The following is a 27,727-nucleotide window of genomic DNA, read 5'->3' on the forward strand; positions in this document are numbered from 1 at the left end:
TGGCCCTGGGCATGGAGTGGATGGGTGGGCCATCAAGCTCCGTGCCCTGCCTCTGGCTGTGGACAATACCTGCTGCCTCAGAAGAAGGCGGGTGTCACATGCTCATAATGCACCTGGCCAATCACACACAAAGGGGAACGAATTCTTCTCTGATTGCCTCAAGCAATTAGCTTTCACCCAGAGCAGCAGGAGATTTGATTGCTATTATCTTACCATGAATAGCTGAAAACGTTCTTGCTAATGTAGGATCCTGTCCTCTGTTATTCTCTCTGTTATATGCATATGCATTGGCACATCCATATGGCTGGGCCACAGCCTGACTGTCTAATTTATTCTCCTCAATTGTCCTTGGCCTTTATGCCTGTCCAATTGTCTGAGCTGAGGCTGCACTGCCTCTTCCTGTCACTTCTCCAGCATGCTCCTGTCCGTGGTCTATCGTTGCCCTTCCAGCACATGGGAGAGTGTCCCCATCTGCTGAGATGCTCCGGAGCATCTGACGCACCAATCTGCAAAACAATGTGATGGGGAAGGAAAAGGAGCCAAACGAAAGCTGGTGGGAGCCAAGGATGCTAATAAAGGATAATGTCACCTTTTGTATTTCTGCGAGCCGTGCCTGGGTTGTCATCAACGCACCGCCCTTGCTGCTCAAGCAGCTCTGCATATGGTGACAGGCTGGCTCCAGGCTTGCAAAATAGACAGGTAACGTTATCTTTCATTAGTGACACAAGCAATTCCTTAAAGGTGCCTGAGTGGAAAGAGGAATGGACGCTTGGCCATTCATCGAACGTTTTCCTTATAGCCACACCGCCCATCTTCTCTCCACCCCCACCCACAGTCAGCCCTAGTGGCTGAACATGAGGCTCCCTGGAAAGACAGATCCATTGAGGTTCAAGTGAACTCTCCGGGCAATGTCAGAACCCTCTGTGTTATAGGGCTGGGCTAAAGTGACTGACACTGCAGGGACAAGTCTTAACTGGTCGTTTGCTTCTAATCTATGGCTCAAAATGCACCAACCATGATCATTAAATGCACCTGCCTGCCCACTAAAATAGGCTGATGGTGTGTGGGATTGACTGGCGTTGCCATAGGGTAGGCTTAACCATCTTTGCTATGAGGTGAGATCATCTGCCTGTGTGGGATGTTCAATCGGCTTCACCCACAAGGATCAACTATAGTCACAGTGGAGGGTGAGCAGCTGGATTTACAGTACTGGGGGGTCAACTGGCTCTCCCAAGGGGGTGAGCTGGAGTTGCCAAGGAGTGGGATCCAATGGAGTCACTGGTGGGATGATCAGCAGGATTACCTCTGGGGAGGGATCAGCTGGACTGCCATTGGGTGGGAATCATATGGATTCAAATGGGGGCCAGAGATCAGTTTGATCTCAGGTGAATAAGGTACGGTGCTTTCTCTCTGATTTAAGATCTTTCTTCTGAGAGCAATGGGGGGTGATTGGGGTACAAGGATGCTGTTTTAACAGTACATGTTTAAATAAACAAGTATATTTAGCTATGTTAGAAATCCCATCTTTGAGTGTTAGCATTGAAACAATTATTAAAAAATCTCATTTGCTTTTCAGCATTAATGCAGTTTTTTCTCAGCATGGCAACGGAAACCGGCTAGTCAGTTGCTATGATTATTTCATAATTTGCGGCCCACTGAATCAATGCCACTTTTAGTCAGTTTCACTTTCGAGATCCCATGCATGAGGCTAGATATTTTAAGTCACACAGCGGGTGTGTTGCAGGGCTGGGTGCAGAACCCATGGCTCCTGATTACCAGGCCTGTGCGTCAGCTACTCACCCATATTACCAGCTGGGATTTTTTATTCTGTTTCCCAATGTAACAGGGTCTTTGTGTCAAGGAAAACCTGGCAAATTATAGCCCTGTCCCTGAAGCAAAGCAGCCCAGGCAATGGTGATCTCGCCTGGCAGTGGGGACCTCAACCTTGGAGCTGTGACCGAGCAACAAAAGACTTCTCAGGCCAGGCCCATGAGTGTCTCAGTAAAACCACTGCTCTGGTCATATGTATTGCAGCATTTTCCTCAGGGGTACAGGATAACATGAACATAAACCCGGGCACTTGTCCGAGAAGAGACGTTTGCCATCCCATCACATTACCATAGCTCTGTGCAACACACACATCCGGTCCATCGTCCCCATTAAGAGGTCCGGTAACCACGGAAACACAAATGGCCACATGACGGAGAGCCAATCTGATCCTCAGCTCCTCATTTCCCTTGACTCCAACAAGGTCCGGGCACAGTATTTGACAGCAGGTTTTTATTCAGCCCCCTAAAATAATGGGACAAACGCCCATGATTTGCTGACAATCCAACTGCTAAGGCCTTGTTATGCTGGCTGGGGACCGAGTGCTATTAAATGAAGTCACAGAGAGGCCAAAAAATAGCAGCCTGCTTGTATTAAGGAGTTTGAGTTTGAGCTCTGGGGTCCACATGGCTCTTAAATATGGCTAGGGAATGTTAATCATCCCTTTCTCCTCCTCCTCTCCTCACTCTCTCAGCTCTGTAATAACCGTCATTGTCTTGGCTTTTAGAACTTGCAAGGCACTGGCTTGGATGCCTTGGGGAGGAGCAGGGTGGAAATGCTTAGAGGGATAGAGAGAGCCTGGGGAGAGCTTTCCTATCAGTGATGTGTGTGTCTTTCTTGTTTCTGTGGCTGCAGGATCATCTCCAGAGGGAGAGGGACCAAAGGGAGAACTAGCAAGAAGGCTCCTCAGTGTCACCCGTGAAGTGATGCTGTAGGAAACCCCTGGACCATGAAGGGGTTAGGAGATAACAGAAGCCGCCACCTCTCCGATAACCTGGACTCCCCTCAAGACTCTCTTTATGCCGCCCAAGACAGGAACCCTTACCTCCTCAGTCCCACTGACTCCTACCCCGTGGACCCCCGGTTTCCAGCCCAGAATTCCCTCCATAGTGACTGTCTCCTCCCACTCAACAACCAGATTTCCAACAGCAGCACTTTCCCCCGTATCCATTACAACTCCCACTTCGAAGTCCCGGACGAGAACCCCTTCCCAAGCCATGCCCAAGCCACTAAGATCAACCGCCTCCCCGCAAACCTCTTGGACCAATTTGAGAAGCAGCTGCCCATCCACCGGGACGGCTTCAGCACCCTCCAGTTCCAGAGGAGCGACGCCAAGCACCGGAGCGAGAGCCCCGGGCGCATCCGACACCTGGTGCACTCCGTCCAGAAGCTGTTTGCCAAGTCACAGTCCCTGGAGGGCCCCACCAAGGGCAGCGTGAATGGTAAGAAGGGCACAGAGGACCCGAAGCAGAACCGGAGGAGCAAAAGCAAAGACCGGGCAAAGACCACCGAGACCAAACGCAGGCCCAGGTCCAACATATCAGGCTGGTGGAGCTCGGACGACAACTTAGACAGCGACACCTGCAGCTATCGCAATCCAATGGGCCTCATGACCCTGGGCAGGCAACCTGACCACAGCCAGCCTAGGTACTTCATGCACGCATATAACACCATCAGTGAGCACATGCTGAAATCCTCCAAGAGCAATAACGACCTCAAGGTCACCCCCTGCACCAATATCCCCATCAGCAACGAGTCCAACTACATCAAACGGGGCTCCTGGTCCACGCTCACCCTTAGCCATGCCCGGGAAGTGTGCCAAAAGGCCTCTGCCACCATCGACAAAGCCCTGCTGAAATCCAAGTCCTGCCAGCAAGACTTAGCCTATCATTACTTGCAGGTGGGTGTCATACTGGGGTTTGCTTCTGGTCTCTGTGGGGGTGATGTTCCACTTGGTAAGGAGGGCTCTGGCTTGGTGAGCCCTGGAGCACTGCTTTGGTCTGACCAAAAAATTAATCCGCTCCTGCTACTTTAGCCATCAGCACAAGTCATTCTGATTTCTCCCCTCCCACTTTATAACAGAATCATTTACAGAGCAGCCCACTGGGGTGTTACCAGGGGGAAGAAACAGCAACTGCAGGTGAAGTCTGAGTCGAATACTCCACCAGCCTTTCAAAGCATACCTGCAAAGGGCATTGGAGCAGTCATGTGTGCCCAGGGTGCCCACAAGATTGCTTGTCCAGAAGGGGGTGGCTCCCTGGCCAGATTCAGATGCACCTTCCATTATCTTTTTCATGCCCAAAGCCCACTGCAAATGTGACTCTTCAGAGCAAAGCTCTGTTGCCAGGAAAATGACCCAGTTCTATGCTCGGCTCACTAGGATGCACCTATCCCTAAAACTAACTAGATGTGATCTGTGTCTGTACAGCATCTAGTCCAGTGGGCACTTGGTCCAGGAGTGGGGCTGCTGCTAGGTCCCACTGCAATAGATTCATAGATTCATAGATTCTAGGACTGGAAGGGACCTCGAGAGGTCATCGAGTCCAGTCCCCTGCCCGCATGGCAGCACCAAATACTGTCTAGACCATCCCTGATAGACATTTATCTAACCTACTCTTAAATATCTCCAGCGATGGAGATTCCACAACCTCCCTAGGCAATTTATTCCAGTGTTTAACCACCCTGACAGTTAGGAACTTTTTCCTAATGTCCAACCTAGACCTCCCTTGCTGCAGTTTAAGCCCATTGCTTCTTGTTCTATCCTTAGAGGCTAAGGTGAACAAGTTTTCTCCCCCCTCCTTATGACACCCTTTTAGATACCTGAAAACTGCTATCATGTCCCCTCTCAGTCTTCTCTTTTCCAAACTAAACAAACCCAATTCTTTCAGCCTTCCTTCATAGGTCATGTTCTCAAGACCTTTAATCATTCTTGTTGCTCTTCTCTGGACCCTTTCCAATTTCTCCACATCTTTCTTGAAATGCGGTGCCCAGAACTGGACACAATACTCCAGCTGAGGCCTAACCAGAGCAGAGTAGAGCGGAAGAATGACTTCTCGTGTCTTGCTCACAACACACCTGTTAATACATCCCAGAATCATGTTTGCTTTTTTTGCAACAGCATCACACTGTTAACTCATATTTAGCTTGTGGTCCACTATAACCCCTAGATCCCTTTCTGCCGTACTCCTTCCTAGACAGTCTCTTCCCATTCTGTATGTGTGAAACTGATTTTTTCTTCCTAAGTGGAGCACTTTGCATTTGTCTTTGTTAAACTTCATCCTGTTTAACTCAGACCATTTCTCCAATTTGTCCAGATCATTTTGAATTATGACCCTGTCCTCCAAAGCAGTTGCAATCCCTCCCAGTTTGGTATCATCCGCAAACTTAATAAGCCTACTTTCAATGCCAATATCTAAGTCGTTAATGAAGATATTGATCAGAGCCGGTCCCAAAACAGACCCCTGCGGAACCCCACTCATTATGCCTTTCCAGCAGGATTGGGAACCATTAATAACAACTCTCTGAGTACGGTTATCCAGCCAGTTATGCACCCACCTTATAGTAGCCCCATCTAAATTGTATTTGCCTAGTTTGTCGATAAGAATATCATGCGAGACCGTATCAAATGCCTTACTAAAGTCTAGGTATACCACATCTACAGCTTCTCCCTTATCCACAAGACTCGTTATCCTATCGAAGAAAGCTATCAGATTGGTTTGACATGATTTGTTCTTTACAAATCCATGCTGGCTGTTCCCTATCACCTTACCACCTTCCAAGTGTTTGCAGATGATTTCCTTAATTACTTGCTCCATTATCTTCCCTGGCACAGAAGTTAAACTAACTGGTCTGTAGTTTCCTGGGTTGTTTTTATTTCCCTTTTTATAGATGGGCACTATATTTGCCCTTTTCCAGTCTTCTGGAATCTCTCCCGTCTCCCATGATTTTCCAAAGATAATAGCTAGAGGCTCAGATACCTCCTCTATTAGCTCCTTGAGTATTCTAGGATGCATTTCATCAGGCCCTGGTGACTTGCAGGCATCTAACTTTTCTAAGTGATTTTTAACTTGTTCTTTTTTTATTTTATCTGCTGAACCTACCCCCTTCCCATTAGCATTCACTACGTTAGGCATTCCTTCAGACTTCTCGGTGAAGACCGAAACAAAGAAGTCATTAAGCATCTCTGCCATTTCCAAGTTTCCTGTTACTGTTTCTCCCTCTTCACTAAGCAGTGGGCCTACCCTGTCTTTGGTCTTCCTCTTGCTTCTAATGTATTGATAAAAAGTCTTCTTGTTCCCCTTTATTCCCGTAGCTAGTTTGAGCTCATTTTGTGTCTTTGCCTTTCTAATCTTGCCCCTGCATTCCTGTGTTGTTTGCCTATATTCATCCTTTGTAATCTGTCCTAGTTTCCATTTTTTATATGACTCCTTTTTATTTTTTAGATCATGCAAGATCTCGTGGTTAAGCCAAGGTGGTCTTTTGCCACATTTTCTATCTTTCCTAACCAGCGGAATAGCTTGCTTTTGGGCCCTTAATACTGTCCCTTTGAAAAACTGCCAACTCTCCTCAGTTGTTTTTCCCCTCAGTCTTGATTCCCATGGGACCTTACCTATCAGCTCTCTGAGCTTACCAGAATCCGCCTTCCTGAAATCCATTGTCTCTATTTTGCTGTTCTCCCTTCTACCCTTCCTTAGAATTGCAAACTCTATGATTTCATGATCACTTTCACCCAAGCTGCCTTCTACTTTCAAATTCTCAACGAGTTCCTCCCTATTTGTTAAAATCAAGTCTAGAACAGCTTCCCCCCTAGTAGCTTTTTCAACCTTCTGAAATAAAAAATTGTCTGCAATGCAGTCCAAGAATTTGTTGGATAGTCTGTGCCCCGCTGTGTTATTTTCCCAACATATATCCGGATAGTTGAAGTCCCCCATCACCACCAAATCTTGGGCTTTGGATGATTTTGTTAGTTGTTTAAAAAAAGCCTCATCCACCTCTTCCACCTGGTTAGGTGGCCTGTAGTAGACTCCTAGCATGACATCACCCTTGTTTTTTACCCCTTTTAGCCTAACCCAGAGACTCTCAACACTTCCATCTCCTATGTCCATCTCTACCTCAGTCCAAGTGTGTACATTTTTAATATATAAGGCAACACCTCCTCCCTTTTTCCCCTGTCTATCCTTCCTGAGCAAGCTGTATCCATCCACACCAACATTCCAATCATGTGTATTATCCCACCAAGTTTCAGTGATGCCAACAATGTCACAGTTGTATTTATTTATTAGCACTTCCAGTTCTTCCTGCTTATTACCCATACTTCTCGCATTTGTATATAGGCATCTAAGATACTGGTTTGATCTTTCCTCCCAGTTTTGTCCTGACCCTCCTTTCTCTCTGCCAATATAGCCCACACTCCCTCTCGTTTCCGACCCATCTCCCAGGTCTCCATGTTCCCCACTTACTTGCGGGCTTTGCTCACCTGTCCCCGTCGAACCTAGTTTAAAGCCCTCCTCACTAGGTGTCATTTATACAATGACAATAATTTACCACAAGCCAAATGTTCCATAAAGGGGCATCTGATTTGTGCCCACAATGACACACCTGTTCAGGACCAGCACTATAAACCACTGGTTCACTATGCGGTATGTGTTTCCCTAAGTGGCTAATCCACATAAAAAGATAAAAGCCTACTACTACCACCAGTTGGTCCTCTAGCTCAAGTGGTAGCAGCTGACAATTTAATGTTGAAGGGTCCCAGGTTCAAATTGTGCTGGATCATTGCATAAGGATGTTTAGACACAGGTCAATATTTCAACAGGCGCCACTTAAGAACACAAAACCTAACACATGCTTAGACAGGGGAATACAAATCAAAGTCCAGGCCCGGGGGCGTAATCAGCTGGGCTATGTTTGTAAATCACAGGAGTGCATTTTTAACACAGAGGCATCAGGGGCTCTTCTGGCAGTGGGTTTGTGGTGTTCAAGGCGCGATTAATTATTGAAAAGCAGCCTGCTCCTCAAGCCTTGTTTTCCACTTCCCGCAAATCAAATTACTGAGGTATTTATTGGATCAGGAATGTCGTTAGTTGTTTTCCTGTGTGTTAAAGTGTTACCAGGTTAAATAGGCAGCCACAAAATACTCCAAGCCACCCAACACTCAATATACAACATGGGGAAATCCCCATGCAGTGTGCAGATGAGAACAGAATGAAATAACAGAGAGAAATGGAAACTACTCCAACACACCCGGGATCCCAGCCACCAGTCCTCCTGAAGTCAGCTGGCCAGATCTTCCAGGCCCGTACTAAGTTATTACCACTTCACTGGAAGTTTGGCCTGCGAGAGGATCTCAGGGTAAAAGAAAGCATTACTTTGTGAAATAAATAATGAACCGCTCCTGAATTGCTTGAGAATCTGACCCGGGGTTGTGGCCACAACTGTGTCTCCAGTCCAGAGAGGAGGCGGGCAGCCCAGATCTTCGGCTGGTATAAATCGGTGCAGCTCCACAGAACTGATAGAGTCACAGCAGCTGGGACATGGTTCCTTAGTCCCACTCCAGTCTGTGTAGGCAGCTGCCCAAAGCACAGAATCTAGAGGGCTATAAACCTGGCAGGATAGCTTCAGGGCATTGCCCTTACAGGGACAGATGCTGTCCCTGCAACTGTATGAGCAGCAGCAGCCAGGGCCACATCCCACCAGCCAGCGTGCACCGAGGGGCTGCTCCTTGCACTGCTAGGTAGTATCAGCCTAGGATCTGGGATTTACTTCCTACACTTCCTATGGAAATGAAATTCGTGGTGGGCTGAATCTGACTTTGACACGAGAGAGACCTGGGACCTCGCATCAGGAAGGGCTCGGAGCAGAGATGTGGTACGAAAGCTGTTACCAAACTGTGCTCTGTAAGTTCACTGGCAAACTCGGCTGAGCGTGGAGTGGCCCTGGGCGATCTGTGTGTGTTCAGGTAGCAGTAGGTGAGACTTGGTGGTTATGTGCGTTCCCTCCATGACCTCCTTCCCAAAGCCAGGCAAAGCCTAGTGGTTTAGGATGAGTTTCCCTTTGGGCTTTTGGGGTTCCAACCCCAAATTTCAAGCATGACCCTCTGCAAAGCCAACCCAGGGGAAGAGTCTGCTCCAAGCCCTGTGCACTCAACCAGCCAATTCCTCCACAGCCCTCTCAGGGAGATCTAGTGGGTGGGAGAGGGTCGCGTCCCCCATGTAACCTAGGTGAACGGCTAGGTGAGCAGCAGTGCCGAGAGCTCCGGCTAGTCATTCTCAGGCAGGGATGGTCATGCATTGAACACCAAAAGGCAGGGAGGAGCATCCTCTGTCAAGCACATGTGCAAAATCCAAACAGACCGTGCTGTCCAGTTCGCTACCGTGTGCCCTGCCCTCGTGTGCCTCTCTCCAGCGGCTGGGCGGCAGAGCTGGTGACATCTCCCTGGCTCCCAAAGGAGCTCTGCACGCCCCAAACTCAGGCCGGAAGGCAGCTGTGCCTTGCAGGAGTCGTGGTTAAAACTGGAAATGGGCCCAAGGAGCAAAGCCAGGCTCCAGAGTCCAGACCCAGAGCCAAGCTTCCCCACAGCTTGAGGGTGTGCAGGTCTGGGGTTTGGGCTCAAGAGGGTCTCCAGAGGAGAAATTTCAAACCTGAGCTATCTGCCCCAAAAACTAAGGAGCAGTTACTGGGGGGAGGGGTGGGAAACAGTGTGGCTACACCAAGCCCCTATCTTGAGCCCTGGCACAGGCCTGGTTTGAGCACTGAAAAAGGTCACTGAATTTTTTTAAACCTTCCCCTTGCCCTTCAGTTCAGCATGTTACGCTCTGTGCTGCCAGGTCCGGACACAGGGCCCCCAAACACTAGGAGCCCGGCCTGGAGCCATTCACAGCCTGGCCAGAAGGGCCCCAAAGTCTCACCAGGAAGCTAGTCCTCCTGAGGGTTCCAGACCCAACGGCTTTGGGTGAGGGTCAGCTCCACAGCCATGTTGCCGGGTGTTCCTCTGCCCCTTCAGAGCTTTTACCCAGCTGCCGGTGCCTGATCCGACTCCCATCAAAGTCCATGGGACTCTTTCCATTGGCCCTGGAGCGGGCCCTGGGTGAGACCTGTGGATGCAGGGCTACATCATTGGTCCCACACTGGAGAGGTGACAAATGAGTTGTCAGGTGCAGAGGGATGCTCCCTGATGACTGATTCCTACCTGTTGCCCCTCCACTCCTCTCCCCCACTGGCTAGGAGGACTGTAGTAAAGTGGTCATCAAGGAGTTAATGGGGTGACTCAGAGTATTATGGGCTAGAGCTATGCTCTACCCCTCTCTTACTTCCTGTTTAGGAGAGGGGGGTGTTTCCCCCACCCTGACATGGCTGTATGCAGCAGCAGGTTCCCATCCTGCAGCACTGTAAGTAGAGGTTGTTTGTTGTGCACCTGGCTGTCCTGTTACAAGAAGGGCTCTGTGTCTGGGGCAGGAGGCAGGCCTGGAGGAGGAACTGAAGAAGCTTTACTGCAATGAGAGGCGTCCGGAGCCATTAAGCAGGCGTTGAACATTGACTACAAGTGTCCAAAGCGAGGGGCTGCATGTTGCTGTTGTTCTGGGCTCGGTGGCATGCAAGCGCGGGTTGATCAGCTGCTTCAGTCCCCCACCCTCTGGGGTTGCGATAACATTGATGGGCCCAGATGAAGCAGGGAGCTCCCAAGCCAATCAGGAGCTGCAGCCAGCACTTCTCCAGCCTCTTTTATTTATGAACGCTCAGTGGCTGAGATTAAGCAGAAGATGTTACCCACCAGCGTTTTATCTTGCCTGGTGCCTTTGACTGCAGACGTACAGTTTGGGATGCGTTGGATTGGCGTCTCTGCTGACAACTAAGCCAGGACCACAAACACCCAGTGTCCCAGACAACCGTGTGCACGGCCCAGGGGCTAGAGCGCTTCCCGGGAGCCAGGAGAGCTCTTCTGTAGACTGACTGTATGACCCTGGGCCAGTCCCTCTCCCTGCCTGCCCACGGGCATAAAGCATGTAGTGACTGAGAGGTGGGCTGGCAGTGCGGAGGATTCCTCAGTAAGGATCCCAAAGGGCTTGATGGACTCTCTGGCCAGGGGATATATCCTGTCCTCAGCTGAGCCAGGAAGGGTTAAACCCACAGGGACTGCATTAGCCACCAAGCCTGGAGGGGAGCTGACCACTGGGGAAGGTGGGACCTGACAAAGCATGTCAGCTTCTCCTTGGGCAGAGAGTTGCTTGTGGGCAGAAGGAGCCAAGCTTCCTCCCAGAGACTGAGTCTGGGACTGAAGCATGAGGCTGGGAGTAGGCGTCCATCTTCCTTCCTCTCCCTCCCTCCCTCCCCGCCCCCCCCCCCCCCCCCCCCGGAGCCAGACCTGCTGGCCGCTTCCGAGGCGCAGCGCGGTGCCCCAGGACAAGTAGGGACTAGCCTGACTTGGCTCCACAGCACCGCTGACCGGACTTTTAACGGCCCGGTCGGCAATGCTGACCGGAGCCACCAGGGTCCCTTTTCGCCTGGGTGTTCCGGTCAAAAACCGGACACCTGGTCACTCTACCTGCCCTCCGCAACCAGGCTGAACCCTCTTTGGCTCTGCCCCTTTGTGTCTTCCTGCTTGTTTCCCACAGGAAGCCTTAGCCATTCTCTCCACCTATGTGTGTGCATGTACATGTATGCGCCCGAATGCTTGCATGTGCACACATGTGTGCATGCTTATATTTGCATGCATGCGCATTTGTGTCTGGGCATGTGTTCCTTTGAGCGTGTACGTGCATGCTGTTGTGTATGTGATGCGTCCCTATGTCCGTATGCATGTTTGCACCTGTACGTGTGTTTGTGTGCCTGCTTCTGTGCGTGTAAACATGGCAGGGATGCACGTGTGTGAGCACATGTTTGTGTGGGTGGTGTACGTGTACTTTCAGAATTGCTGGTTGTCCCTAAAACTCCTCCATCTAGCTGGCTTCAGCTGAAGCAATCGTCACAGAGTGGCTCGTCTGTATATGCCCACAGCCTGGAAGGTGGATTTTCCACTTCACTGCCTTTCCCTTGATGTTAACGCTCTGTTTGTTTGGGTGATTAGGGAATGCTCTGGGCAGACTCATGGCGGGGGAGCCCTCTGCAGTGTTCCAAGCCCCCTCCCCACTCCACTCATTATCCTTTGGCTAAGAATGAGGGACTATTTCCCCGAGAAACAGAACACGGAAGCCGAATGGCTGTAGTGGTGCTGGAACAGGTCCGCTTGCCCCAGCGCTCTGTAGGAATAGGGTCACGAGCGCCGGGATAGGATTTCAGCCAGCAGGCGAGATCCGAGGCTGCAGGTTACAAGGGAGAATAGCGTTTGTGTGACTCCCCTCTCTGGGGTCTAGGGGTCAGAGAGAGCCACGTCCAGGGGATGCCAAATGATGGCAAGGAAGTGGAAAAGAAACTAAGGTGATGCCATAAATCCCATGGAAGTTCCCATTACTTACCTGGGGCCCTGCTCCACAGGGAGTCCTTGGGCGTTTGCCATTCCCGCTTGTCACTGGGATCAGGATTTGCCCCCAGCTGACCTGTCAGCTAGCTAAGCACCTGGATCCTGACTGAACCCCTGTTCCTGTCAATGGCAAAACCTCCCTGGACTGCAGTGGGAGCAGGGATGGGCCCATGGTAAGTTGCAGACAGTGCTGGGGTACGTACAAGGTGAGGGGCAATAGAAAAAACCTAGCACCCTTCTGTCAAAGACCTCACAGCCACCCCTGGATGGTGTGTGTATTATCATCCCCGGCTGGGAGAACGTCCCCTTCAGGCTGCTCTAATTCATGCATGGGCCACAGGTTACTTGCAGGCTTAAACTAGTGTAACTGGTGGATTCTCTGTACGTTGAAGTCTTTAAATCATGATGTGAGAATGTCAGTGACTCAGCCAGAGGTTAGGGGTCTATTACAGGAGTGGGTGGGCAAGGTGCTGTGGCCTGCGATGTGCAGGAGGTCAGACTAGATGATCATGATGGTCTCTTCTGACCTTAAGTCTATGAGTCTATGTTACTGACCTCTGTAGAGTTACTCCTGATTTACTCCAGTATAAGTGAGAGGAGCATCAGCCCTGCTTTTCATATTGACATGGAAGCAGGAACAAGATGGTGTAACAGAGAACCCCAATGAATGCCAGCTTGTTTGTCCTGCAGTGTCTGCTGGTTTAGGGCACCAGAGCTCTGTTTCCTTATCATGTTTTCTTTAACACTAGAGGCTGCACCTAGGGGCCAGATTCTCAGCTGTTGTCAGTCAGCGTAGATTTCAGCAGTGCTGCATCCGTTTACGTAAGCTGAGGATCTGGGCCCGGATCTTCATCCATGTCTCAAGAGAGCAGAGCTTTAGAGGACGTGAGCCAGGTTTTTAAAGGAATTTGGATGCAGACAGTTGCCCAGTGGGATTCTCAAAGCCACCTGAGGTGCCTAGGCATGTTTGAAAATCCCACTAGGCACCTAGCTGAATCTTTAGGTGCCTAAATCCTTTAAAAAAACCTGCCACTCTGCCAGCGAGTGATATCTGCGAATCTGAGCAGGAGCTTTCTACTGACCTTGTGCAGTCACTAACAACTAAAACTGTTTGTTCCACTCTGGTGCATCAAATTCAACCGATTTCCATCAAAAGAGCTTTTTGCCTTCGATGCCCCTCAATTGGTCGTTTGAGCACCTCGAGATGGCTTTGACCTTTGCATCTGGATTTCTGCTTTTGCAGGACACAAAGTAGTGTGTGTGTGCGGGTGGAACAAGAGACAGACAACATGGCTAGAAGTGGATGGTTGCTGCAGTGTGTCCATTAGTTTCTCTTCAGTGAAGTCGATGGAGATTGTCAATAGGACAGGTTTCAGAGTAGCAGCCGTGTTAGTCTGTATCCGCAAAAAGAACAGGAGTACTTGTGGCACCTTAGAGACTAACAAATTTATTTGAGCATAAGCTTTCGTGGGCTACAGCCCTCTTCTTCGGATGCATAGATCCATTCTATGCATCTGAAGAAGTGGGCTGTAGCCCATGAAAGCTTATGCTCAAATAAATTTGTTAGTCTCTAAGGTGCCAAAAGTTCTCAATAGGACAGTGCTTCATAGGAAATATATCGTGTTGGTGTTCTGGCATTCATGGTTTTTCACATGGCTTTGGCAAAAGTCTGCCCCAGCAAAGAGATATTGGAGCAGTAGAGTTCAAGAAAATTACTCAGTTGGCATCTCAGAATATCCAACACCCTGCTGCATATGGTGCCATGTTAGCTTGCACTGCACAAGCCTAGCTAGGAGCCGATTCTGACACAGCATGATGTAGTGCTTAGACCAGGGACCTGAGTTCTTATCCCTACCCTACCACTGGACCTGTAGGGTGAATATGAGCGAGTCACATAGGTCAAGATTTTCCAGTGACTTGTGACGGTGCGAGCCCAATACATCCTAGAGGGAGTTCAGAAAGTGCCGAGCAGCTGCCCTTGGAAATTCAGGCCCCTTTAAGGTGTCTCAGGTTGGGCACCCAAAATCACAAGTCAGTTTGGAAAATCATGGCTTTAACCTCTCTGTGCTGCAGCTCCCACCTGTAGAGTGGGGCCAGCAATCCTTCCTTTCTCCCAGCCTTCGCCTTACCCAGCTGGAAGCTCTCTGAGGCAGGGACCGTCTCTCACAGGATGTATGTACTTAGCACTATGAAGCTTTGATCTTGGTTGGGGCCTCGAGGCTCTACATTCAGGCGCCTGCATTTGTCCATCAGGGTGGGTGATTAGCTGACTCTTGGCACGGGCCCTCCCCTGCTTTGCATTCCCACCATGTGTCCAGGGCAGGTAGCAAGCCGAGAAAGGAACATTTCCATTTCCTCAGCTGGGTTTTAGACTCCCCCTGCTCCCGACCCGCCAGCCCGCGGTGGGCACGCAGCTGTGCAGACTGGCGCCGTGAGTGCTGTCAGTGCCAGGCGGGTGAGTGCTCCTGACGTGCAATTAACAAGGTGAGGACAAGGCAGGCAGAGAAATCCAATCTCCAGTCAGACGTGACTCGGAGGCGGCCGGTGTAAAAGTGCTTCCAGAAGCCTCTTGTCACCTTCATTAGGAAAGGTCAAAGCCAATCACCTCAGCGGTGATTTGAGAAGAACAGGGCTGTTATTAGGATGATCTGTCACCAGAGCCAGCTCACCATCCCCAGGGACACACAGCAGGTAGCAGCAGCATGTTCCGGAGCCAGTGGCCACTCCCCAATAGCCTCTCTGCCCTGTGGTCTGTCTGGATGGCCATCCTGCCCTGGGGCACACACCCCGAGCCAGAGCATGGAGCTGGGGTGCAGGTCACAGAGGCAAAGCACCTCCTGAGGCAGAGCTAACAATTGGGGCTGAGGCGGGTGACACACAAAGCTCTCCTCACTGGAGGTTTGCACTGAATGTGTCACAAGTGTGGGGAGTTGGGCAGCCTCAGCTTGGTCTCCAGCAGGGATTCAGCACAGAGCCCAATGCTGTGGCAGCAGCTGAGCACCTCCCCCTCAGGAGGCAGCATACCAAACAGCTGGATGAACCCAGTAAGGATCGGCGGGGGGGGGGGGGGGTTGGGGGGAACGGACAGAGAGAGGGCCTGGAGTCTCAGGAAGGCCAAGAAACCTGGAACCAAACCCCACCCCAAAGTGAGGGCCTGGAGAGGCCTCTACTCCCCCAGCCTTGGCCTCCTGTGGCACAAACGATGCCCTCTCTGGCTCTGGGCCTCTGCCTCTCTGATGGGGAGGGACCCAGCACGGAATAACTGCCGGGGCCTGCTCACCCCCTCAGGGAGTTGGGCCTGGCTGGGCTGGATTTCATGGGAGTTTTGCCAGTGACTCTGCTGGGATTTCAGCCGGAGCCCCCAGTAGAAGCTGTGGGGCACCTCATGGGGCATTATCCAGCCCAACCCTCCCAATGATTTGGGTCCAACGCAGCCTTCTGCACTGACACGCTGTGCTGGGCCTGGGGTGCCCTTTGCCCAGATGTAAAGAGACACGCCAGAGATTAGACTGCATATGGGTGATAATAGTACCCCATAACATCTGCCCCATAACAATCTCCACCCTCCTGCACCAGGCATAGGCCACTTGCTAACTGCCGGGGGCAGGCAGCACTGCCCCAAGGTCAGCTTAATGCATCCTGGGCCATTTGGAGCTTTCCTGCATCTTCCCTTTTCTTGAAGGCAGCTGGTCTTTGGACACCAGATCCAGCCGAGATGGGCCATTGGACTGATCTGCTCTGACAATTCCTGAGTCCCTATCTCGGTTCTCTTTCCCCCTTAAGCTTGTTGCTCTCCATAAGGCCCCTGAGTTCCCACCGGCTACCCAAAGGGGCCACGCCAGGGCTCAGTCTGGTTTTTCAGTAAAAAAAGATAGTGAGCCTGGCAAGCCACCTGACTAGGAACCCAGCTGCTTGTGGTCACAAAGGGGAGTGAGAAAATGCCAACAGTAGCAATGCTGCCCGAGCAAATGGCATCAGCGCTTGGTTAAAACAGCAGCTCTCAAACCTTCCCACCCCAGGATTCCCCCGTCCTGTTTAGCAATATGGGGAGGACGGGGTGGCCGTGACCCCCGTGCCTGTTCATGGCCCCATGTTGAGAACTCCTGTGTCACAGTTATTGATTAGAGCACACAAACATCCCTAGGGGATTTCAAGAGAAAAGCTCATTCTCCTGCAGCGAGGCTTTTGGATTGGAGGATGCAAACAAGAAAAGGAGCATTGCTTCAGATTAGCCCTTGGGTTTGACAGCACTTAGCCATGATACCTCACTTGGCATTTCCAATTACTGAGCAAACATTAACTGCTTAATCCTCCCAGCAGCCTGGAGGTAGGTAAATAGGACTCACTCTTCTACAGAGGCAGACTCACCAGCTCAGGTGCAGTGACTTGCACAAGGCCAATGGCAGCACTTCACTACTCTCCAGTACTGGTCCCAGCCCAGCAGCTTACAGCAGCAGCAATGCTGCCTGTAGGGCTTGAGAAGGTTACGGTCATGCACATTTCTGTAAGGAAGAGCTGGAGTCCCAACTCAGGAGTTCCTGGCTCCTCGGCCCATGTCCAATCTATTCTTTATTTCAGTGGTTCCCAAACTTGTTCCGCCGCTTGTGCAGGGAAAGCCCCTGGCGGGCCGGGCCAGTTTGTTTACCTGCCGCGTCCGCAGGTTCGGCCGATCGCGGCTCCCAGTGGCTGCGGTTCGCGGCTCCCAGTGGCTGCGGTTCACGGCTCCAGGCCAATGGGAGCTACTGGAAGCAGCGGCCAGCACGTCCCTTGGCCCACGCTGCTTCCAGCAGCTCCCATTGGCCTGGAGCCGCGAACCGCGGCCACTGGGAGCCGCGATCGGCCGGACCAGTGGACGCGGCAGGTACACAAACCGGCCTGGCCCGCCAGGGGCTTTCCCTGCACAAGCGGCGGAACAAGTTTGGGAACCTCTGCTTTATTTACATTGTGGTAGCACGTAGCAGCCCCCCAGAACACCAGAGCCCCATTGTCCTGGGTGCTGCAAGTACACACTGCAAGTACACCCCAAAGAGCTTGCAATCAAAAGGAAAGACAAAGGATGGGGAAATGTTACAGGTGAGGAACTGAGACACAAAGTGACTTGCCCAAGGTGATGCAGGAAATCTGTGGTACAGCAGGAAATTGAATCCAGGTGTCCTGAGTCCAAGGCCAGTGCCTTATCCACAGGACCACCCTTCTCTGTCTAGTAAGCCCCATAGTTTTCCTTGTTAGAAGGCTTTGGCCGCCATCAGGAGCTCTCAAGTCCAATTCAGCCTCCCTTACCCCCATTGATTTCAGTGGGACTGTTTGTCTAGTAAGGTATTAATCAACCTAAAGATGGCAGAACTGAGCCTTTCAGCTGGAAATCTGTGATTGTTAGGGGATATTAGAAAGTGAGATCCCCCTAAGCCAATGGCCTTTATTCTCCTTGCATCTGTCTCATCTCAGGTTTTAGTCCACTGACAGCTCCATGAATCAAGCATTAGTTGCCAATTCAGGACTGTTGGTGAAGACCTCTACAGCCCTGTATCCAGTCCCAGAGCAAGAGAACAAGAGAGCATCACTCCATTAAATCAGTGGCCAGGACATGCAGTATTCATAAAAGCAAACTATTTTTTCAGCCTAGCTGCAATTCACCCAGGCACTGAGGGCCCAGCACAATCTCTGCACACCATGCTAACCCAATCAGGCTCCGGTGGGACTCAGGAGGTGCTGGCCTGTTGCACAAGGGTGAATCTCATCTGCAGTGTGAGGCCAGCCCGCAGCATTTTCTGCCTCAGAAAGTCAGGTAGCTGGGCTTAAGGAAGGGCTGGCTAACTGGTGTAATGCTACATGCTAAGACATGCGTAATCAAACTTCATGCTTCATGGCATAAGGTGATGACTCTAGGAGTCAGAAAGGACTTGTTTTGCCCATGCACAACATAGCATAGCTGGCCAGGTACATATTAGTATGTGGGGTTTTCTCCATTCCTCTGATGCATCAGCCATTAGCCATGGCTGGAGCCAGGATACCGGACTTGAGGGGCCTGCTATGGTTCCTCCAACTCCCATGTTCCTCTTCCTCCCAGAGGTTCCTTCCTTCCTAGACACAGACCGTCAAGGTGCTGCATTGTTCTTCCAGGTGCCTCAGGGAGAGTGGAACAATACGCTGTCTCGGGACAAAGACAACGAGATCCCGTGCCGGCGCATGCGGAGCGGGAGCTACATCAAAGCCATGGGGGACGACGACAGCGAAGATTCAGAAACCAGCCCCAAACCTTCCCCGAAAACTGCGGCTCGGAGGCAGAGTTACCTCAAGGCCACCCAACAGTCCCTGAGTGAGCAGAGCACCGCACACAGGTAACCAGCTCAGAGCTCCTTTGCACCCAGGTGCTCCAGTGTCAATCCCAGGGTGGTCCAAGGAATTCTAATGATGGCATCCATATCTAACCTGGAGCATTGCATGCTGGGCCTTCCAGCATCCATGTTGAAGATGGGTTGGGGTGCCATCTCCTTCATTTTTTCCAGCTGAGTGTGACCTTCAGCCTCATGGGAAGTTATCAATGCTGCCTTCATTTGGGCAGAGGTTGGGCACCCTGGGAGAGGGAGGTTGGGAAGCAGGGAGCAAGAGGAGAAAAATGGGGAAGATGAAGATAAGGTGGAGGAATGGAGCGGTTGGTTGTTCCCCAGTCATTCTAAACTAACCCTAGGTGTGTGAAATTGCACAGGATCTCTATCCCCACAACGTTGGTTCGGAGAGTATAAAAAGACATAGGGACAGGTCATGAGACGGTGTACCTTGCCTTCAGTGAAGCTACACTGGTTTACACCTAAGAGGATCTGGCTCTTAAAGAGGAGTGAAGCTTAAACAAGGCGAAGCTGCTTAGACGTGGAAGGTGACTTGTAGCCGGGTGTCTCCCAGCATGGCCACATGTTCACATTCATATGCTGGCCTTTGGATCCCAGAATCCCTTTGCACCGGGGCACCTCCTTTGATGTGCTACTGCGGCTAATCCGAAGGATTCTGGGGAGCATCTGTAAGTGAAAGGCACCGGCAACAAGGTGCATGGGATGGGATAGGGGACTGGGTGGGTTGCCAAGCTGGGTGGAGGACAACAGCAAGAAAAGATGAGACCAGGAGAGGGGAGCCAAGACCAAGTATTGGGGGTGAGGGGGAGGTACCAGCTGTCTGGGATCCAAACAGAAAGTGAAGCAACTGGAGCGTAGCAAGGGAGAGTGAGAGGTAAGGAGGCCCCACCTGTATATGGGGCAGGTGCTGCTACATCCACCCTGTAAACAGCTGCTCCCTCAGCAGCCCGTGGGCTCTCCCCCGACTAGCTGTCCTGGTGCTGATTTCCCCAAGCCCTTTAACAGCACTGGATTGAAATCCACAGAGGAGACACTGCCAACTCCAGTGAGGACAGAGAGCGAGCACAAAGGGACCGGGAGGGGGTAGACATGGAGACAGGAAATTAACCGAATGTGATTTGGCTTGAAATAATACAAGCTAATATGTCCGGGGGGGAGTAATCAGAGTCGCCAGCAGGGCGGGGAGCACTGGGGAGCAGCAATGTGCAGAGACCTCGGCGCAGTAGTGGATTGCAAATGAGATGCAGCTTTGCCACATGATACGGCGGGAACAAGAATACGGTTTGGAGGGTGACATTGTGAGAGCATCTGGTCACCAAACCGGGAGGTAACGGTCCCTGTCCAGGGGCTTGGCTCTCCTCTTACTGCACCACTGTGAACCCAGTGACTTCCATACGGGTTCTCCTGATTCACAGCAGCCTAGGAGAGGAGAACCAGGCCCTGCACATCTCTGGGGCGTCCAGCCCTCGGGTATCGCATTCAGCTCTGCACACCTCAGTCCCAGGAAAAAGTGGACAAGCTGGGAGGAGTTCAGCGATGCCGTGACTTAGGAGGCGAGATCAAAAGAGCGAAATACATCCAGCATGGCCAAGGGACGACAAAGGGGAAGCAAGAGAGCTGCTTTCCATAAGGCCAGCGAGGAGCAGGGAGGAGTTATTTGGAGGCATAGGATGACACTAAGCCAAGGAAAGTGTTGCCTGGCTCTCAGGCAGTGAGCTCTGTCAGGCTGCGCACTAGTGTCCCGAGGGGAGCGGTGCACGCCCTATCGCTTGGGGTGGGTAAGCCAAAGCACTAGGAAACGTGCTGTAGGGACCATTAGAGAGACAAGGTGGAGGAGGTGATATCTTTTGTTGGACCAGCTTCTGTTGGGGGGAGAGACAAGCTTTCGAGCCACAGAGCTCTTCTTCAGGGCTGGGCATAACAGGGACTGGCCCGGCTATGACTACACTGCACTATAGAGACCCTGTGCACTGGCCCTAGGAGACTGGACTAGAGGGGGGTGAAGAGGGGCTTGTCTACACTACAGGTTCGGTTGGTGTAACTTATGTCACACAGGGGTGTGAATAAGCCAACCCCTGAGTGACGTAAGTTACACCGACCTAAGCGCCGGCGTGGACAGCGCTACCCCCTCTCGCAGAGGTGGAGTTATTATGCCGACAGAATAGCGTTTTCACTGGATGTGCTACAGTGACCCAGCTGCACCAGGACAGCTGTAGCACTTCTAGTGTAGACTAGCCCTAGGTCTCTTCCCTCTCTAACTCCTGTACCTGAGTGAATAAAGTCACACGCCCCACGTTCTGTCCTGTGCCTAGCTCTGTTCTTCTGACCTTTGCCCTGCTCCCTCATTCCCAAGTGGGCAAGAGAATTAGGAAGATCTGGGCACAAACTGCACATATCCAGACTAAATAAAACACCCCACCCAGATGAAGGGCTGCCACAGGACTAACTGGTGAATAGAGAAATCCACCCTCTCGTAGCAACAATGTGAGGCCTAGCGCCATCTGCTGGCAGCTCCTCCTTGCTTTCCCATCACCTCCAGTTATTTTTAGGTGCCGCCTGTTTAGTGTCCGTCACTTATCAGGAGTGGGCCGTTCAGATCCAGACTGGCCAACAAGTGTCAATAGCACCTTCTGCTGCTCCTGCCCATTCAGGGATTCTCACCAGCTGTGGGGAAACCTTCCTGGAGTTGCCCATTAAAACTGGCCTGTGCTTGGTGAAAAGGCCAATGGATGAGACTGTTTATCTGCAGCAAAGCCAGTGGGTTGAGTCTTCAGTGTTGGCCAAGATAAAGGGGGATCTGACCGGCAGTACTGGGGTACAGGGGAGGAGTCCAAGTAGAAATAGGGAGATGAGGAACCTCGGTATCTTGATAGATTGAACGGAGGTGCAGAACAGTGAGTCGGGTCTCCTGGGTTCTATTCTCCGCTCTGCTACAGACTCACTGTGTGGCTCTGGGCAAAGCGCTTGCCCACATTCTGCCTCAGTTTCCCCAATGGCAAAATAGTCTTAATAGTATTGACCTTCCTCATTGGGGGGTGGGGGGGAGTGTGGATAAAGTGCATGGGGATCCTGGAGTGGAAGGCGCTATGCATGCGCAAAATGCTGCTGCTAATTCTCCTGACACTGCTCCTACCCATCACACTACTCCTGCTCCAGCAAAGAGAGGTATCCGTGTTCCCCAGACAGCTGGAGAGAGCCCCCTTGGGCAGAGTCATCTCAGCAGCTTGATGAAAGTGCCAAACACAGTAGTGCGGAGGGTAAGGGACTTCGCTCCCTGCAGGCCACCTGAGGTCAGCCAGTGGGTTCCCACCATCTGGGCTGGGCTGTCTTGGGCAGGGCCCTCGACTGGCACTTGCCTCCTCTGTTGGTCCAACAGGAGCGCAAGGCTGTTAACTTCCAGGGCACAGTGTGAAGTCTAACCCTGCCGTCCACACTCAGGCAAGCCCCTCCAAGGGAGATTTGCCTAAGGAAGCACTGACTGAGTAAACCACCCAACAGATTTGGGCCCAGCTCTCTCTCCTTGTAGGCGGTCAGCCTGGGTAGGTGATGGAGAGTGTTGGAGGGGAACCGTGAGGGGGTAACGTTGCTGTTACTTTTTATTGGTGCATCTGACAAGCCCGGAGTCAGTGTAAGGGGACAGTATTAAATCCCCCTGTGGCCTCCTTTCCCAGCTCATTTCCCTAGCGATCTGTTTGGCAGCAGAATGAGTGAGGAGTGATGGATAAACAGCCACAGAACCCTTCGTTACTCGGGCCAATCAGCACCTCATTAGTTGGCTGGATACAAACACCTGCCAAAGTACCCTGCTGGGGGGCTGGGCTACTCATCCAAACCCTGACCGGAAGAGAGGGGATTACGTTGACCTCCATGACAGGCGATCACATCAGGATGAGGGGCATCGGGGCCAGATTCAAAGCTCATTGGAGTCAATGAGAAGACTCCTGTTGATGTCAGAGGGCTTTTGGACCGGGGCCCTCAATGGTAAGGTTGGTCATGGACTCCAGCGGGAGCAGGTCCAGGCCCAGTTTGTTTCTTGGATCCTTGAAAGAGGCCCTGAGTTACGTGCAGGTGGCTGCACAGAGGCTGGCAGAGCGAACCCAGCTGCCCGCTTTCCCAGGCCTGCAGCGGAGCGTCCTGCATTGCAGGCTCTAGGGGTCACTGCATGGCACTGCCCATGATCAGCCATCCAGAAGTGGCACTAGGCATTCCTTTAAAATATGGCCCATGAGAGTCCCAGAGCCCTGCTTAGCGGGATGAGTTTGGGGAGGGAAGGGCTTAGACCTCTGCGCTTCCCCGCAGCTTCAGCGTGCCCGGCAGTGCCTGAGGTGCCATTCTATGGAGCAGTATTGCCACCCAGTGGCCATTCAGGGTTATCCTGGCCAGGTGTATATGTCTGTATAAACCAGGGGTTGGCAACCTTTCAGAAGTGGTGTGCCGAGTCTTCATTTATTCAGTCTGATTTAAGGTTTCGCGTGCCAGTAATACATTTTAACATTTTTAGAAGGTCTCTTTCTATACATCTATAATATATAATTAAACTATTGTTGTATGTAAAGTAAATAAGGTTTTTAAAATGTTTAAGAAGCTTCATTTAAAATTAAATTAAAATGCAGAGCCCCCCGGACCGGTGGCCAGGACCCGGGCAGTGTGAGTGCCACTGAAAATCAGCTCGCATGCCACCTTTGGCACGTGTGCCATAGGTTACCTACCCCTGGTATAAACCAATGTCCCAAGAGAGTCCCTGTGGAACTTTTTGCCAGAGGATGTTGGGAAGGCCAAGACTATAACAGGGTTCAAAAGCTGATAAGCAATGTGTATGGCGCTGGGTAACCGGAGTGCCACGGGGCCCATTTTATGCTGTGTGTTACAGCAGTTCCCTCGCGGTGCCAGTGCTAGGTGCTGTGCACACACAGTGAGGCCCTGCCCAGAAGAGTTGGCGATTAGAACCGCTCAGGAATTTCATGGAATAAGCCATTTTCCATCAAACCCCCTCTTGCTGACCAGCCCCAGTTGCAGTCTAGAGGCAGAGAAGAGGCCGAGAGCTGGGAGGTGACTTGCCTAGGCCAGCAGTAACACAGCTAGGAAAAGACCCCAGGTTGCCTGACTCCCAGTCTCACGCCCTAGCCACTGGCCCACGCTGCCTTTATGTCTGATGCTTGCTGTTCATGCTGTCCCCCAGAGTGGAGGAGAGTCCAGCGTGGCAGTCAGCGCCTAGGCTAACCCCTCCCCCCCCATGGGCTGGTTTAATTTGGGGGACAGTGATGGGGGAGGGGTGTCTGGCATCCATCCTCTCCCCCCACCCTTTCATTTCAACACCCTGAAAGGCCTCACATCTGTGCCAGCTGTGGGTCCGTCTGCCCGAACTCAGCTTAGCCAAGCCTCAGGCAGCTCTCAAAAGCTCGGCAAGGTGCTTCCTTCTTCTCCTGTCCTCCCGGCACTGAATATGGGGCCCTGGAGTCTTGGAGCCTGATTGGCTTCTGGATTTCCTTGCACTGCATAAATGAGCTCAGAGGAGGGTGCCAGAGGGCGACGTCAGCCTGAGCATTTGCCCTTTCCTGCAGCTGGAAGGCTTGGCTGGTTGCACTGAGGGTTATTTGCCAACCCCCCACGGCTGCCTCGCTCATCGCCTGCTAGGCTGGGGCTTCCTCTCAGTCTCTCTCTCCCTTTGCCCTGCAGGAGCCTGGACCGCCTGGACTCCGTCGAGATCCTCTTACCTCCAAAGTTCCCAAGCTGGGAGGAAGAATACAACCAGCTCACTGACAACATTGATGAGTCCAGCTGCATCAGCCAGGTGAGCGTGAGCAGCATCAGTTCCACCCAGAGCCAGCCGCAGCAGGGCGGGCAGGACGCAGGTAGGGGTGTTCCCAGAGGAAGAGGAAGGGGACTGGTAGGCGGAAGGAGACAGTAGAGTGGGTGGTGGGAAAGGATTTTCCTTTGCGCCACAAAACCAAGCAGGGCGCATGCAGCTGATGGGAAGCTATTCTCTTTCAGCATTGCCAGCGCACCCAAATTCAGGCATGTAACCCCCTGCTAGGCCAGCAAACAGCTCTGCTAATGCACTGGAATCCTGATCCGTAATAGCCCCCCGTTCCAGTCCTGGGCCTCCACACAGCTCTGCTAATGCACTGGAATCCTGATCCGTAATAGCCCCCGTTCCAGTCCTGGGCCTCCACACAGCTCTGCTAATGCACTGGAATCCTGATCCGTAATAGCCCCCGTTCCAGTCCTGGGCCTCCACACAGCTCTGCTAATGCACTGGAATCCTGATCTGTAATAGCCCCCCGTTCCAGTCCTGGGCCTCCACACAGCTCTGCTAATGCACTGGAATCCTGATCCGTAATAGCCCCCCGTTCCAGTCCTGGGCCTCCACACAGCTCTGCCAATGCACTGGAATCCTGATCCGTAATAGCCCCCCGTTCCAGTCCTGGGCCTCCACACAGCTCTGCCAATGCACTGGAATCCTGATCCGTAATAGCCCCCCGTTCCAGTCCTGGGCCTCCACACAGCTCTGCCAGTGCACTGGAATCCTGATCCGTAATAGCCCCCCGTTCCAGTCCTGGGCCTCCACACAGCTCTGCCAATGCACTGGAATCCTGATCCGTAATAGCCCCCCGTTCCAGTCCTGGGCCTCCACACAGCTCTGCCAATGCTGCTGAATTCAGACCCAGCTACGCACTGGGATTTCAGTCCTGGGCCTCCACACAGCTCTGCTAATGCACTGGAATCCTGATCTGTAATAGCCCCCCGTTCCAGTCCTGGGCCTCCACACAGCTCTGCCAATGCACTGGAATCCTGATCCGTAATAGCCCCCTGTTCCAGTCCTGGGCCTCCACACAGCTCTGCTAATGCACTGGAATCCTGATCCGTAATAGCCCCCCGTTCCAGTCCTGGGCCTCCACACAGGTCTGCCAATGCTGCTGAATTCAGACCCAGCTACGCACTGGGATTTCAGTCCTGGGGCCCACCACAGCCCTGCAAATGGACATTAATGATGAAATACCAAACCTGCTGCTGCCCTAGGCCTTGGCGTCTGCAGATCTCTGCCAATTCAACTCAGGGCTTGTCTACACACAGAGTTGCACTGGTTTAGCTAAAGATGTGATGTTGCAGCAATTGAATTAAACCAGTGCTGCTTTGTGTGGGAACACTCTGCAGCACTTTAAACCTGGTTTATAGCCATTTAGCTTGCAAATTAACAGGTGCAACCTACGTTGAAGTGAGCCCAGTTTACACAGATGTAAGAGTGTCTGCACACAGCACTGCATGGCTTTAACTCAGGGTACGTCTACACTACCCGCCGGATCGGTGGGTAGTGATCGATCTATCGGGGATCAATTTATCGCGTCTAGTGTAGACGCAATAAAATCGATCCCCGATTGCTCTGCCGTCGACTCCGGAATTCCAGCTCGGCGAGAGGCGGAAGCGGAGTCGACAGGGGAGTGGCAGCCGTCGACTCGCCGCCATCCTCACGGCCAGGTAATTCGACCTAAGATATGCCGACTTCAGCTAGGCTATTTGCGTAGCTGAAGTTGCGTATCTTAGCTTGACCCCCACCCCCCAGTGTAGACCTAGCTTCAGATGATGCTGTGAGAGATGCGAGACCTTGGAAGCGAGGAAACGTCTATTCTAGTGAGATGTGCCAGATGCCATAGCCACTAGGATTAGTAATAAACTTTTGTATCTGGAAATGGTATCTGTATCTTTGGGAGCTAGGTGTTGTATTCTAGCTCTATTGGTGAGGGCTACCAAACATCCTCCAGGAACCAAAATCAGTGGGGGTTAATTACTGCAAATCTTTGGAGCTGTTCCCTCTCCTCGGAAGTATCACTGACCGGGGGAACTGCAGAGACTGGTTCAGACTGGGTTCAAGAGGACCAGGAGACAAAGAAAAAGCTTGTGATGAAAAGGGCCAGCCTGAACTGACTGGGGGTGGGGGGCTCTCTCTGAGCCACAAACTGGCATGAGATTGTAACCAGGAGGGCAACCCCCTGCTTGAAGGGTTTGAAAAACTCCTAGGGTCTCCCTGTGGAAGATGGGTAACCCCTGGTAAGCACAACATGCGTGTAGACTATCTGTTGTTTTATTCTCTGTTTTCTCTGTAATGCTTTTGTCCTAAAATAAATGTACTGTGCTTTGTGAAAGCTGGGAACCATTGTCATTGTCCCTGGGGGAGAGTGAGCGGCAGCCGCTGGACCAAGGTTAGACCTGCTGGGATAAGCACAGTGAATTGCAGGGGCACTGCAAGCCTAAAGTCCCAGTCTGAAGGGAGAGGGACGTGGGTCACCACCCACAGAGAGGGGATGGCTGGAGGCCTGAGGCCTAACGAGGTGTCCTTGAGCACACCATGGAACCCTGGAACTGGTGCGACTTTGTGTGCAGGCCAGGTCTAAACGGGTGGGCTCCCTCACCAGCCCAGGAAAGAGTAAGTGCTCTGCCTAAGGACAGGTCTGCAGTACCAACTTACATCGGCACAGCTGCACTGATGCAGCTACGCCACTGTCGCGCTTAGGGTGAAGATGCTCTAAACGGAGGGGAGAGAGCTCTCCCGTCAGCTCCATAACGTCACCTCCGGAAGAGGTGGTAGCTATGTCAGCGAGAGAAGCTCTCCCACCTACACAGCTCTGTCTACATGGAGAGTTACAGTCGCTAGAACTACGTCGTTCGGGGGGTGGATTTTTCACAAGTGTGTGGTGTAGACCTGGCCTGTCTGTTTCAGGCCCTCGCCTCAGGGCACAACTCATTATCTCAGCCCTTAGAAAGAGGACACGCCCTTCCCTTAAATCCTTTGCTGGAGATTAGACAGGCAGGTAGCCCTTAGCCTTTTCCAGCCTGTTTTACCCAGTCAGACCAGGCCTCCCTCAGTAACAGCAGACCGTGTCTCTCTACACGCGTGCACACACAGACACACACACATCATGCTGTTCCTGAGCCTGCCCTGCTCACACACTGCCAAGTTTGCCATAGCACGTGCTGGGTGAAGGCAGCCTGGTGTAGTGATTTGAGCCTGGGGCTGGACATCAAGAAATCAGAGTTCTGTTCCCAGCCACTAGTGAGCGCCAGAGAGCAAGACAGGCCAATACTCTAAAGTTTAACACTC

The 27,727-nt window shown here is 52.0% G+C and overlaps 1 protein-coding gene across 3 annotated transcripts in view; it reads left to right on the forward strand.

Moving 5' to 3' along the window:
* Positions 1 to 2,776: 2,776 nt before the first annotated feature.
* DLGAP4 (DLG associated protein 4) overlaps positions 2,777 to 27,727 on the forward strand; it is a 114,947-nt gene continuing 89,996 nt past the window's right edge. For 2 of the 3 annotated variants that reach the window (XM_065414922.1, XM_065414923.1), the window contains exons 1-4: positions 2,777 to 3,727; positions 9,500 to 9,514; positions 18,413 to 18,621; positions 24,307 to 24,421. In XM_065414922.1, the coding sequence (XP_065270994.1) occupies positions 2,777 to 3,727; positions 9,500 to 9,514; positions 18,413 to 18,621; positions 24,307 to 24,421 (1,290 nt within the window). Of the gene's footprint in view, positions 3,728 to 9,499; positions 9,515 to 18,403; positions 18,622 to 24,306; positions 24,422 to 27,727 lie in introns of all 3 variants that reach the window. The other variant, XM_065414921.1, reaches the window with a different exon arrangement.

This window comes from Emys orbicularis, chromosome 12 (assembly GCF_028017835.1).
Source record: "Emys orbicularis isolate rEmyOrb1 chromosome 12, rEmyOrb1.hap1, whole genome shotgun sequence".
Taxonomy (NCBI): domain Eukaryota; kingdom Metazoa; phylum Chordata; order Testudines; family Emydidae; genus Emys; species Emys orbicularis.